Genomic DNA, 14776 nt, shown 5'->3' on the forward strand with positions numbered 1-14776 from the left:
CATCAAAAAGGACAGGTCAGGATCAAAGGTTGGGATCAGTTTGTTTTAGGTAGGATAAAAAAAGCAAAATGCTTACCATTGTTTCTGGGCTATACTACGAGTACAAACAACAAATAACGTACACATATATGGTATCGCTGCAATTGTCAGGAGCATGCAAATTTGTTTTGGGTTGTTGTTTGGTGGTTGTATATTTTTTTTAAATATACAGCTACATTTTTTTATGTGCTTTTTCACTATTTTGGGCCAGTTTTCCTTTAATAATAAAATATCCGTTACCATTCACCACCAAAAGAAAGTTGCAAAATTGTGTTCAGGTATTAACGTTTGTTTTACACTCAGTCATCAATTAGACACCAAGGACTTGATGATTTCTTTGGGTCCTCTGCTCAGAACCTATACCACACCCATCAGAAAACAACTTGTTCAGTCATTACTGTGCAAGGTTCCAGATACACAGGGTCCACCACTGAACGTCTGCATTATTACAGGCAATCCCCACATGTTTGTTCCAATCTCAATGTAGTGGTGCCCGGGTACCACCCACCTTAAAATCCCATCTGTAGGATTGGATCCGGATAACCCCGATCTCCTAAACCCTGTTGAAACCATTGAGAATCTGGTAGCATCATACAGAGAGAGCTGCACATCAGTGACCATCACCTTCAGACAGTGGAGTGGTTTCTTTGGGCCTGACAGTGGCTACTTTTTCCCCCTCCTCTTATGTGAATTACTTTGGAACATCACAGTTAGTCATCATCCATAGCCTGCTCTGTGTCCTGTGATGTATGAAAAAGAAAATTAATTTGCATAAATCATTAATGTAGCAGTAATGTTTTTAGTAATTGCAAAAATGGTAAATGACATTGCCCAAGCATGCATGAGTGTTCGATGCTCATGCAATAAGTTAATTTTTTATTTTAAAAAATACAATATGTTCATTTGGGAGTACGTTTTTCTATTTTAATTTTCACACTAAAATATTAGAATAATCTACTGCTTGCTGTTATCAGGAAGCAGCAGACTAACACTGCAGTGATCGTTTACCTGGAGGGAAGTGTAGAACCATAAGCAGAATAATTGAGATTGCACTGTACTGCCAATCACTATTAGAGAGATAAATTGTAATGCCACGTACACACGAGCGGAATGTCTGACAGAAAAAGTAAAATGGGAGCTTTTCATCGTATATACCAATCATGTGTATGCCCCATCAGACTTTTTACATCAAAAATTCTGACGGACCTAGAAATGGAACATGTTCTAAATATTTCCGAAGGAACTAATTCCTAACGGGAAAACCGCTCGTCTATATTCTGTTCCGACAGACCAAAAACGACGCATGCTCTGAAGCAAGTAAGAGACAGAAGCTTTTGGATACTGGCTATTGAACTTCCTTTTTCTAGTCCCGTGTTGTACGTCACCGTGTTCTTGACGGTCAGACTTTGGTGTGATCGCGTGTATGCAAGACAGTTTCAGCGGAATTCCGTCGGAACTCCGTTGGAAAAACCTTCAGAGTTTATTTTGACCGGTCGTGTGTACAGGGCATGAGAGCGTTACTATGCAGGCAATTACTTTTGGTATCAGGACACATAATGGTAATGTATGTATGCTAGTTCTATATAAAAATACAAATAATATATAAAACCTTCCCCTTTTCAAAACACCCAACCTGCTCCCATTTATTTACAATTTTGTTTCAGCAAAACACTTCCTAACCTCATTTGACGTACTTGGATCCCATACCATATTGCTCTCTGCAATGCTTCCTCAGTGAGTGAAGACCGTTGATCCATTCCTGCAGTCTAGGCCCACCACTGACTTGTCTTGTTGCTGCCCCTAATCATTATTCTGCTGCTGCTGGAGCCTTTAGGGCCTTCTAGGAGCCATGTCAATGGACCAATTGAGAAGTGTCCACACCACAAAACACCAGTGTGGGAACTTGAAGCAGGACCCTCCATCTCAACAGTCCGGAAGAGGTAAGACACAGAATCTGGTGCAACCCAACAACAGATTTAGGTGAGTATTTAAGCCATTTAGTTAGGGCTTTTTAAATTACTGAAGCAACAACACAGAAGGGGCGTTGGGTATTGTTTGTGGATGGGATAGATTCAATTATATATTTTTTTATATTCCTCTGGAGTTCACAATGCAGCAAAACTGATTGTTCTGAATTGGTAGGGTAGCCAATGAAGGCTTGGATCAAAAGAATCATAAATTATATTAAAGAAGTTCAGTAAGCATAACCTTATCCTTTTCTTACTGTGTTATGCTTTGCAATATTGAACACAACAGATACTAAAAAAATGTATAGAGCCAGACAGGTAATTTATTACTTTACTGTCTTACATTATAGTATAATATTCATCAGATAGTGTTACCCTTTAAAGCATCTTATGATGGTCATACATTTTCTTACAAAGAATAAAAAAAATATAAAATAAAATATATTAACACAACATTAATATCACATACAAGTGGTTAATCAGTGGATCTAGACAATACAGTAATTCATATTCAGGGACCAGCTAACAGAGATGCTTCTGTGTGGGAGCAGATGCTGCTGCTTGAGCAGTATGACTGGGTCAGGTCAGTAGAGGTCCATTTGTAGAGAGCGGAATGAAATGAGCACAGTATGTGTTTGATACCCAGTCAAAACTACTGTACAACTCATTTCACTGTGTCATAGCCATTATTTCAGAATGCACCAAAAATAATAAAAAGAAATTTAACTTTCTGATCCAGCATTTCTCGCTAATCAAGCTAGTGCTTCCTGTGGGTTTTCAAGTAATTCCTTTTGAAATGGGTGAAGAACTTGCCCTGCATAGAGAAGTCAATAGTTGACCATATACAGATGAACACAGCTTGAGTTCTGCATAATGAGGTTCAGTAAACCATGCCTTCTCACTTCTGAGGGTAATATTTGCCTTTTGGCAAGTATACTCTACTATCACAGCCAAGCAGTGTGATTTCCGCAATCAGCAACCAAAAAAACCTTTGGCATACATTGAGAAACTCCTCAGCACCCTGTCCAACATCATTTTTAAACCCGTGAAAAGCAATTATAGAGAATTATCACTTGACAGTGTTAGAACATAATTTTCAATGCAGCAAAAACATTAATTTCATAATTATGCCCACATTTTGTAAAACACTTGAGTAGCCTTTTTTGCTCATGAACAAAATACAAAATTTTAAGTTGGACGTGTTTTTTTTGACAGTTTTGGCTGGTTACTAAAAAAAAAATGAATGCGGGATTATTAACGCAAGCCAGTTTTATCCTGAGTCTATTAATACTGTAGATTTTTGTTTTACACCTACATAAACAGAACTAAACCTAGTGGAAACAAATTACTTGATCACTCTGTAAACTTTAAATGACTGATAATTGCTGGTACTGATGCCAACCTGATTACAGACATACTGTGAGTTTTTATGTCATATGCATGTTTTTAATATATCTGTGATTTACAAGTTGTCTTTATTATGTTTTGATGAGCATCTCGTTTAGTATGGTGGCTGCTGTGCTTGTAAAGTTTCCACATGTAGTGTTATCAAGGAAGAATTTCAGTGATTTGAGCTCTCAGTTAGGACTTTATACCAAACATAAACGTTTCCCAGCAGTCAGCCCTGTTAGGCTGCAAAAGGAGCCTAATTAAAAGCCTCTTCTAATGTTTCAGTTAAAACAGAGGTCTCAGTTTCTCCCATTGTGCGCCTCAGCCCCTCCTGCTGTGCACTTTCCTAGTTCTTTATACATTATTGTCAATTCACTAAGCTGCATTAATTCATTTAACCCTGTTTGCTATTTTATTTAATAATAATATTCTCATTAAAATGTAAAATGTTTATACCTAAATAATACATACTGTAGGTGTAAATTTGCTATCCTAAAGCTATTAAAAGGTTAAAGCATAATTAAACCCACCCACCAAAAATCATAACGTCTCTAATATGTTTCTATGTTTGTGTATTTGTTTCTGTCTAATATTTCCGCTTACGTTTTAATTTTTCTGAACTCTTTTTTTCTTTGTGTACTAACCACTTCTGTGTAGCACCCTCCAATCCTTTCCACTTTGTGCACTTGGATGCGACTTTTCCCTTTACCCGTTAAATCACAAGCCAGCATGCAGCTGGCTTGTCAGTCGCTGCTACTAATGCTGTAAGTGGGCAATGAGACTTTACTTATGTGCAGGATTGATAATGTTTATGAATTGTGTTTTAAATGTAAAAAACGATTATAAACTACTATAAGGAGAAATGATGTATGTAGTAAATAAACCTGAAAACCTACAGCTCAAACTTTTTTTAAAGCAATGGAAGGTTTAGAACTTCTGTCATGTTTTTACTGTTGTCTATGTCACCATCAGGGAGATTTGCTTGTACTTCCTGCTCCAAGAAGCACAACAGGAAATAAGCAGAAATCTCTCCAAAACCAGTGAAAATCCCACTTCTGACAGTTGCTAGAAGGTATCCCCTCTATTCCTATACCAGTGACACAATTGGGGATTTGTGGTCACCATAGACAGCAATACAAAAAACTGATAGGGGTTATATACTTTTCACACACTATCCTACAATGTAAAACACAAAAATAAAGTTTTACTACAATTATACATTTTTCAGTTATTCAATTATAAATGATAACATTTACAACAAATATTCATACCAAAATTTAAAGTAATGAGAAAATGTAATAAAATATATTTAATTATTCAGTTTGTGAATACTTATCCATCACTATTCATTCTGGTGTAGGGTTTTCACTACAGGAGTTTTGAAAATAGTAAGGGTTTAGTAAAGGTTTACATTACACGCATCAAACCTTCACATCCCCAAGGTACATGCAGCAAAATGTAATTATTATAATTATTTGCTTTGACATACGGTGGGGGAGATTTACTAAAACTGGGGAACTCAGCATCTTCTGCAGCTGTCCGTGGTAGCTACTCAGTTTCAACTTATTCAAATAAGCTTTGGTAATAAAACCTGGAAGAAGACTGGTTTCTATGCAGAGCTGCACCAGATTTTGCACTTTCCAGCTTTAGTAAATCAACCCCTCTCTCTCTCTCTATCTATCTATCTATCTATCTATCTATCTATCTATCTATCTATCTATCTATCTATCTATCTATCTATCTATCTATCTATCTATCTTATCTATATATATATATATATATATATATATATATATATATATATATATATATATATATATATATATATATATATATATATATATATATATATATATATATATATATATATATATATATATATAGTGAGGGAACAAAGTATTTGATTCCTTGCTTATTTTGTATGTTGGCCCATTGATAAAGAAATGATACGTCTATAATTTTAATGGTAAGTTTATTTTAACAGTGAGAGACAGAATAACAACAAAAATATCCATAAAAACACATTTCAAAAAAGTTATAAATTGATTTCCATCTTATTGAGTGAAATAAGTATTTGACCCTTTATCAATCAGCAAGATTTCTGGCTCCCAGGTGTCTTCTATAGAGGTAAGGAGCTGAGATTAGGACACTCCCTCAAAGGGAGTGCTCCTAATCGCAGCTCCTTACCTGTATAAAAGACACATGTCCACAGAAGCAATCAATCAATCAGATTCCAATCTATCCACCATGGGCAAGACCAAAGAGCTGTTCAAGGATGTCAGGGACAAGATTGTAGACCTACACAAGGCTGGAATGGGCTACAAGACCATTGCCAGTCAGCTTGGTGAGAGTGTGACAACAGTTGGTGCGATTATTCACAAATTAAAGAAATAAAATAACTGTCAATTTCCCTCAATCTGGAACTCCATGCAAGATCTAACCTTGTAGAGTTTCAATGATCATGAGAACGGTGAGGAATTAGCCCAGAACTACACGGGAGAATCTTGTCAATGATCTCAAGGCAGCTGGCACCATAGTCACCAAGTAAACAATTGGTAACATACTACGCATCAAAGGGACAATGGATGGGGTCATGTACCATCAAATCTTGAGTGAGAACCTCCTTCCCTCAGCCAGGGCAATTAAAATGGGTTGTGGATGGTTATTCCAGCATGATGATGACCCAAAACTCATGGCCAAGGCAACAAAGGAGTGGATCAAGAAAAAGCACATTAACCGCTTCCCGCCCGCCCTATAGCCGAATGACGGCTATAGAGCAGACACTCTAGTCCGGGAGGCCATCCCTGGACGTCCTCGTGTTTACTTCCGCAATGCGCGCCACCGCGGGCGCACATCGGGGAAGTTTTGTGTTTGCCGTGTCCCCTGGAGACAGGCAAACACAGATGGCTGTAAACGGACAATCACAGCGGCCGTTTACAGCGCGATCGGCCTATCCAATGAGAGGTGATCTCATATGTAAACATATGAGATCATCTCTCAGCGCCGCTCTCCCTCCTCACACAGACAGCGTGTGAGAGGTGAGAGATGAACGGCTGCAGCGGCCATAAGTGAAAAAAAAAAAGTTAAAAAAGTGCCATCCTCCCCCAGTGCCATCCGCCCCAGTGCCATCCGCCTCAGTGCCATCCTCGCCCAGTGCCATCCTCCCCAGTGCCATCCTCCCCAGTGCTACCTGCCCCCAGTGCCACCTGTTATCAGTGCCACATAGTGCCATCTGTCATCAGTGCCACATATTAGTGCCATCTGTCATCAGTGCCACGTATCAGTGCCATTTGTCATCAGTGCCACCTGTCAGTGTCACGTGCCATCTGTTGTCAGTGTCACGTGTCATCAATGCCACTTATGCCACTTATCAGTGCCATCTGTCATCAGTGTCACGCGTCATCGGTGCCACGTATTAGTGCCATCTGTCATCGGTGCCACGTATTAGTGCCATCTGTCATCAGTGCCACGTATTAGTGCCATCTGTCATCAGTGCCACGTATTAGTGCCACGTGTCATCAGTGCCAAGTATAAGTGCCATCTGTCATCAGTGCCACGTATAAGTGCCATCTGTCATCAGTGCTACATATTAGTGCCATCTGTCATCAGTGCCACGTATAAGTGTCATCATTGCCACGTATCAGTGCCATCTGTCATCAGTGTCACGTGTCATTGTCCTGGTGCTCCAGGGCCTTCAAAAGTGTAATAGGTAGTCAATAAGTTAGATGTGTAATTTATGCTCCTAGAACACCTGATGGCGCTCCCTGCATGTTGGGCCTCTCTGTGTGGACAGGCTGTGAAAAAGTCCCACACATGTGGTATTGTAATACTCAGGAGGAGTAGCAGAATTTTTTTGGTGGTGTCATTTGTGGTATACACATGCCATGTGAGAAAAATAACCTATTACAATGACAATTTTGTTGACAAAAATTAAAAAAATTAAAAATCTCAATTTTGCAAAGAATTGTGGGAAAAAAATGATAACATCAAAAAGCTCACCATGCCTCTTACTAAATACCTTGGAATGTCTACTTTCCAAAAAGGGGTAATTTGGGGGGTATTTTTACTTTCCTGGCTTGTTCGGGTCACAAGAAATGAGATAGGCCACCAGTACATCAGATGTGATCAATTTTGTGTGATTCGCACCACAGATTGTAGACTCTCTAACTTTCACAAAGACCAAATAATATCCACTAATTTGGGTTATTTTTACCAAAGATATGTAGCAGTATAAATTGTGGCCAAAATGTATGAAGAAAAAATAATAATTTGAATAATTTTGTCACAGAAACAAAGAAATATGCGTTTTTTTTCAAAATTTTCGGTCTTTTTTCATTTATAGTGCAAAAAATAAAAACCCCAGAGGGGATCAAATACCACCAAAAGAAAGCTCTATTTGTGGGAAAGAAAGGACAAAAAATTCATTTGGGTACAGTGTTGCATGACTGAGTAATTGTCATTCAAAATGTGAGAGCACCGAAAGCTGAAAATTGGTCTGGGCAGGAAGGATGTTTAAGTGCCCAGTAGGCAAGTGGTTAAGGTCCTGGAATGGCCTAGCCAGTCTCCAGACCTTAATCCAATAGAAAATATGTGGAGGGAGCTGAAGGTTTGAGTTACCTTGACCTCTTTCACACTTAGGCATTTTTCAGGCACTAAAGGGCAAAAAATAGTGCCTGTAAAGCACCTGAATAACACCCCCCCCCCCCCCCCCCCCCTGCAGTCCCAGTGTGAAAGTCCGGCAAACAGTATCTTTGGAGCAGTTTAGGAGTGGTTTATACACTACTCCTCCACTGCCCCTGCCAATTAAAACGAAAAGCGCCTGCAAAGCGCTTTGACAGCAATGCTTTACGGACGCTTTTAACCCCTTTTTAACCACTTCTAGAGCGGTAAAAGCGCCCTGCACCCAGTTTGAAAGGGCTCTTAATGACTTGGAGAGGATCTGCAAAGAGGAGTGGGACAAAATCCCTCCTGAGATGTATGCAAACCTGATGGCCAACTACAAGAAGCATCTGACCTCTGTGATTGCAAACAAGGGTTTTGCCACCAAGTACTAAGTCATGTTTTGAGAAGGGGTCAAATACTTATTTCACTCATTAAAATACATATCAATTTATAACTTTTTTTTAAATGTGTTTTTCTGGATATTTTTGTTTTATAATGTTTGCCTGCAGTGTTCAAGAGTGGGCAGTGCGTCAGCAAAGTGGGCAATTGCCCTCTCACTAGTCATGCGATTAAAGCAGGAGGAGAAATGTCCTGGCAGATAGTTCTTCAGAAGCCCGTCTGGCCACCTTGCACCTTGATCTCCTCTTGCCCTTGGATTGCCTGCAGTGTTAACTGGAGGTGTCTCTCTGGCGGGACTGACTTCAACCATCTCTGGATGTTCCTTCACTGGGTGCCTGCAGTCTCTCTTGACACATCCATCCTCCTCTCTGCCTCGTGGTGATCTCCCCTTAGACCAAACAAGATGGATGCCTTAACTAGCCCCTCTCTTGCAGAGAAGGCTGGGCTATGCAGTTTTTGGAAAGTCAGTGGGGCTGTTTGGTAATAAGACTTCATGTCCCATGGTCCTCTGCAGCTGCTGCTCCTTCATTGGCTTCATTGGCTCCCTCTCCTTGTCAGTAGGGACACAGAGGAGAGAGCAGAGCGGGCAGATGCCTGTGAGCAACGCTCGTATTGCTTAGAGTCAGTGAGGAGGGGGAGGAATCCCCTGCAGGGACTAACAGGCGTGCTCTCCCTCAGTAGAGAGCCTGTGTAACCCTGTCCATTCTAGCGGCGTCCGGCGGGAGGTGCAGGACCGTGGGTGATAGACCGGCTCCCGCTACACACATCTTAATAAAAAGCCTTTAAATAATAAAAGGTACCAATCATAAATGCTAACTAATGTGACTATGTCTCTCTCTATTAACCAGTTGCCGACCGCCGCACGCCGATGTACGTCGGTACAATGGCACGGGCAGGCATAAGGACATACATGTACGTCCCTTGCCTCCCGCGGGTCGGGGGCCCGATCGGGCCCCCGCCCGGTGCCTGCGGCGGTCGGTATTCGTTCGGGAGCGATCCCGGACGAGGGGACGGCCATTCATTCATGGCCACCCCCTCGCGATCGCTCCCGACGAATAGAAATCCCCGGTGACATCACTTCCTCTCCTGTAATGTAAACACAGGAGAGGAAGTGATGTATTCTCTCCTCCGTGTCGGTATTTTTCGTTCCGACACGGAGGAGAGCGGATCAGTAAGTTGCACCAACACTCTACACACACAGTAGAACATGCCAGGCACACTCACACCCCCCCTTTACCCCCCGATCACCCCCCCAATTACCCCTGCCCCCCAGTCACAGTGACACCAATGTCATTTTTTTTTTTTTTTTTTTTTTTTTTTTGCATTGGTGTCATTTGTGACTGTAATAACTGTTAGGGCAGTTAGAGTTAGCCCCCTTTAGTTCTAATGTACCCCCCTAACCCCCCCAATAAAGGTTTAACCCCGTGATCACCCCCCGTCGCCAGTGTCACTAAGGCTGGGTTCACATTGCAGCGGTTTATGAGAACGAATGTGATTCGCACCGCACTGCAGTGCAAATCACATCCGATCTCTGTGCGATTCGAGTTCAGCCATTCGCCGCACCCGCCGCACCCGCCACACCCGCCGCACCCGCCGCAAATTCGCACGGGACCCTTTTTTTGGCCCGCAGCAGAATCGGATCGCATGGGTGTTCACACCATGCGATCCGAGTTTGCAGATCGCACTGCGATATGCGAACTGATCTGGGGGTGTCAGTAACATTTCACTGACACTCCCAGCAGTTCGCATAGGGCAGTGTGAACTGCCGCCGGGAGGCATGCGATGCGGGAACCCGCCGCGGATTCGCGGCGTTTCCGCATCGCTCCAGTGTGAACCCAGCCTAATAAGCGATCATTTTTCTGATCGCCGTATTAGTGTCACAGGTGACGCTAGTTAGGCAGGTAGGTATTTAGGTTCGCCGCAGCTTTTTATAGCGCCAGGGACCCCCATATACTACCGCATAAAGCCCCCTGATTGCCCCCTAGTTAACCCTTTCACCAGTGATCACCATATAACTGTTACAGGTGACGCTGGTTGGTTAGTTATTTTTTTATAGTTTCAGGGCACCCGCCATTTATTACCTAATAAAGATTTAACCCCCTGATCACCCGGCGGGTGTCATTTGTGACTAATAACTGTTAGGGCAGTTAGGGTTAGCCCCCTTTAGTTCTAAGGTACCCCCCTAACCCCCCCAATAAAGGTTTAACCCCGTGATCACCCCCCGTCGCCAGTGTCACTAAGGCTGGGTTCACATTGCAGCGGTTTGAGAACGGATGTGATTCGCACCGCACTGCAGTGCAAATCACATCCGATCTCTGTGCGATTCGAGTTCAGCCATTCGCCGCACCCGCCACACCCGCCGCACCCGCCGCAAATTCGCACGGGACCCTTTTTTTGGCCCGCAGCAGAATCGGATCGCATGGGTGTTCACACCATGCGATCCGAGTTTGCAGATCGCACTGCGATATGCGAACTGATCTGGGGGTGTCAGTAACATTTCACTGACACTCCCAGCAGTTCGCATAGGGCAGTGTGAACTGCCGCCGGGAGGCATGCGATGCGGGAACCCGCCGCGCATTCGTGGCGTTCCCGCATCGCTCCAGTGTGAACCCAGCCTAATAAGCGATCGTTTTTCTGATCGCTGTATTAGTGTCACAGGTGACGCTAGTTAGGCAGGTAGGTATTTAGGTTCGCCGCAGCTTTTTATAGCGCCAGGGACCCCCATATACTACCGCATAAAGCCCCCTGATTGCCCCCTAGTTAACCCTTTCACCAGTGATCACCATATAACTGTTACAGGTGACGCTGGTTGGTTAGTTATTTTTTTATAGTTTCAGGGCACCCGCCATTTATTACCTAGTCTCACTAGTGTACCCCTAAATTTAGGGGTGTCTACTTTCCAAAATGGGGTCATTTGGGGGGGGTTTGTGCCATCTTGGCATTTTATGGCCTTCAAAACTGTAACGCCCTTAGAAAGCCTGAAGGCGGTGCTTGGTTTTCGGGGCCCCGTACGCGGCTAGGCTCCCAAAAAGTCCCACATATGTGGTATCCCCGTACTCAGGAGAAGCAGCAGAATTTATTTTGGGGTGTCATTTCACATATGCCCATGGCATGTGTGAGCAATATATCATTTAGTGACAACTTTGTGAAAAAAATAAAATAAAAAAAAAAGTTTGTAATTTTCCCGCAACTTGTGGCAAAATATAAAATATTCCATGAACTCAACATGCCTCTCAGCAAATAGCTTGGGGTGTCTACTTTCTAAAATGGGGTCATTTGTGGGGGTTTTGTGCCATCTTGGCATTTTATGGCCTTCAAAACTGTAATAGGTAGTGAGAAGTGAACTCAAAAATTTACGCCCTTAGAAAGCCTGAAGGCGGTGCTTGGTTTTCGGGGCCCCGTACGCGGCTAGGCTCCCAAAAAGTCCCACATATGTGGTATCCCCGTACTCAGGAGAAGCAGCAGAATTTATTTTGGGGTGTCATTTCACATATGCCCATGGCATGTGTGAGCAATATATCATTTAGTGACAACTTTGTGAAAAAAAAAAAAAAAAAAAAAAAGTTTGTAATTTTCCCGCAACTTGTGGCAAAATATAAAATATTCCATGAACTCAACATGCCTCTCAGCAAATAGCTTGGGGTGTCTACTTTCTAAAATGGGGTCATTTGTGGGGGTTTTGTGCCATCTTGGCATTTTATGGCCTTCAAAACTGTAATAGGTAGTGAGAAGTGAACTCAAAAATGTACGCCCTTAGAAAGCCTGAAGGCGGTGCTTGGTTTTCGGGGCCCCGTACGCGGCTAGGCTCCCAAAAAGTCCCACATATGTGGTATCCCCGTACTCAGGAGAAGCAGCAGAATTTATTTTGGGGTGTCATTTCACATACGCCCATAGCATGTGTGAGCAATATATCATTTAGTGACAACTTTGTGTAAAAAAAAAAAAAAATTTTTTTTTTGTCATTATTCAATCGCTTGAGGCAAAAAAATAAAATATTCAATGGGCTCAACATGCCTCTTATCAATTTCCTTAGGGGGTCTACTTTCCAAAATGGGGTCATTTGGGGGGGTTTTGTACTGCCCTGCCATTTTAGCACCTCAAGAAATGAGATAGGCAGTCGTAAACTAAAAGCTGCGTAAATTCCAGAAAACGTACCTTAGTTTGTAGATGTGACAACTTTTGCGCAAACCAATAAATATACAATTATTGACTTTTTTTTTACCAAAGACATGTGGCTGAATACATTTTGGCCTAAATGTATGACTAAAATTGAGTTTATTGGATTTTTCTAATAACAAAAAGTAGAAAATATCATTTTTTTTCAAAATTTGCGGTCTTTTTACGTTTATATCGCAAAAAATAAAAATCGCAGAGGCAATCAAATACCATCAAAAGAAAGCTCTATTTGTGGGAAGAAAAGGACGCAAATTTTGTTTGGGTACAACATTGCATGACCGCGCAATTACCAGTTAAAGCAGCGCAGTGCCAAAGTGTAAAAAGACCTCTGGTCATTTACCAGCAAAATGGTCCGGTCTGAAAGTGGTTAACATAAACCTACCATTAAAATTACAGACTGATCATTTCTTTGCCAGTGGGCAAATGTACAAAATCAGCAGAGGATCAAATACATTTTCCCTCATTGTATTAAGTATATTGCTAGCTAAAATATGTAAGTGATTTCACAGTATCACATTTATGGCTTTTCTCCCCAGATATTTATAAACAATGAATGGCATAATTCAGTCAGTGGTAAAAAGTTCCCTGTCATTAATCCCGCTACAGAAGAAAAAATATGTGATGTGGAAGAAGGAGATAAGGTTGGTATAGCTTTTTTTTCTTTTAAAGTGGCTAAAATCTATAAAGCTCATATTTTTTTTTTTTTTAACAGTGAAACCAATAATCCAGTTACCTACAGCTATTTAGGAACCATTTTGCACACTTATTTCTCAACTGTAATGTTTTGGAGTCAAGGCTATTGTTTTAAAAATGTTAAATTGCTCCTCATAATTATTATCTCTTTTTTTATCTATCTGAAAAAAAAAAAAAAAAAAAATATATATATATATATATATATATATATATATATATATATTTTTTTTTTCCTTGATTATATAAATAAGCTTTTAATAAATGACAAAAGAATCCAAGTGCATAATGAGTTATCCAAAGGGACATCACAGTGGGACATCACAGTTATCTAACTTAAATACACATTACTTACAGTACATTCCTTTTAAACAAGATGCAGATTTCTACTGCCCATCCCCATTTACAACCACCTTTCACCCACTATGGTTTCCTAAATGTCACCTGTGTTTCTCTTTAAATCTGTTGAACATAATACCAGTGAAAGAGCTTTCATAGTAAATGTACATATTCTGCACTTTAGTTTAGTAATGACAAACACAGGAACATCTGACATCCATACATAATAATCCCTTATTTTATATGACTATGGTGAAATACAATCATAAATGTTTAATGTTTGCCAGAAAATTGCAGGATTTGGTACAGATCATTTAAAATTATATTTCAAAGTATACATGAGCGCTCTTTTGAAAAATTTGCAAAAAAATACAATGTATGAAAATGTATTATATTGTTCCTTAGCAAATAAATGCATGCCAACTGTCAACAAATCATGTTTTAGTACAAAGGCAGGTCTTTGCTAAATGTATTCTATATAAGTGAACACTGTTTTTGATTCCAGGCAGATGTAGATAAAGCAGTAAAGGCTGCAAGAGAAGCATTTGCTATTGGGTCACCATGGCGCAGGATGGATGCTTCTGAAAGGGGAAAACTCTTGAATAAATTAGCTGATCTTGTGGAACGTGATATCTTGATTCTAAGTGTAAGTAAATTTCATGTGTTAATATAGTGTGATTGACAAAAAGATGAGTGACAAAAAAAAGAGAAAAGTGAAACAGTTGTTCATCACATCCAATGTATTATTTTTTATATAAAACTTAAAGTGATACCAAAGCCTCATTTTTTTCTTTAAAAATAACATACATGTCACACTTACCTGCTCTGTGCAGTGGTTTTGCACAGAGCAGCCTGGATCCTCCTCTTCCCAGGTCCCTCTTTGATGTTCCTGGCCAATCCCTCCTGTCGAGTGCCCCACAGCAAGCAGCTTGCTATGGGGGCACCCAAGCTGAGCTGCAGCTCAGGGTGTCCAATTAGACACAAAGCCGCAGTTCAGCCCTGCCACCTCTCTGTCCTGATTGGCTAACTGACTTTGATTGACAGCAGTGGCGCCAATGGCGCCACTGCTGTGTCTCAGCCAAACAGGAGGGAGACTATACTCGTGTACATCGCTG

The 14776-nt window shown here is 41.1% G+C and overlaps 1 protein-coding gene across 1 annotated transcript in view; it reads left to right on the top strand.

The window, feature by feature from the left end:
• ALDH1A1 (aldehyde dehydrogenase 1 family member A1) overlaps nt 1-14776 on the top strand; it is a 99052-nt gene that overhangs the window by 33161 nt on the left and 51115 nt on the right. The window contains exons 2-3 of the mRNA XM_077474939.1: nt 13169-13273; nt 14167-14307. Coding sequence (XP_077331065.1) covers nt 13169-13273; nt 14167-14307 — 246 coding nt within the window. The remainder of the gene's footprint in view (nt 1-13168; nt 13274-14166; nt 14308-14776) is intronic.

Source organism: Lithobates pipiens, unplaced genomic scaffold, assembly GCF_037356315.1.
Source record: "Lithobates pipiens isolate NorthernLeopardFrog02 unplaced genomic scaffold, aLitPip1_a1.2 Scaffold_13, whole genome shotgun sequence".
NCBI lineage: Eukaryota > Metazoa > Chordata > Amphibia > Anura > Ranidae > Lithobates > Lithobates pipiens.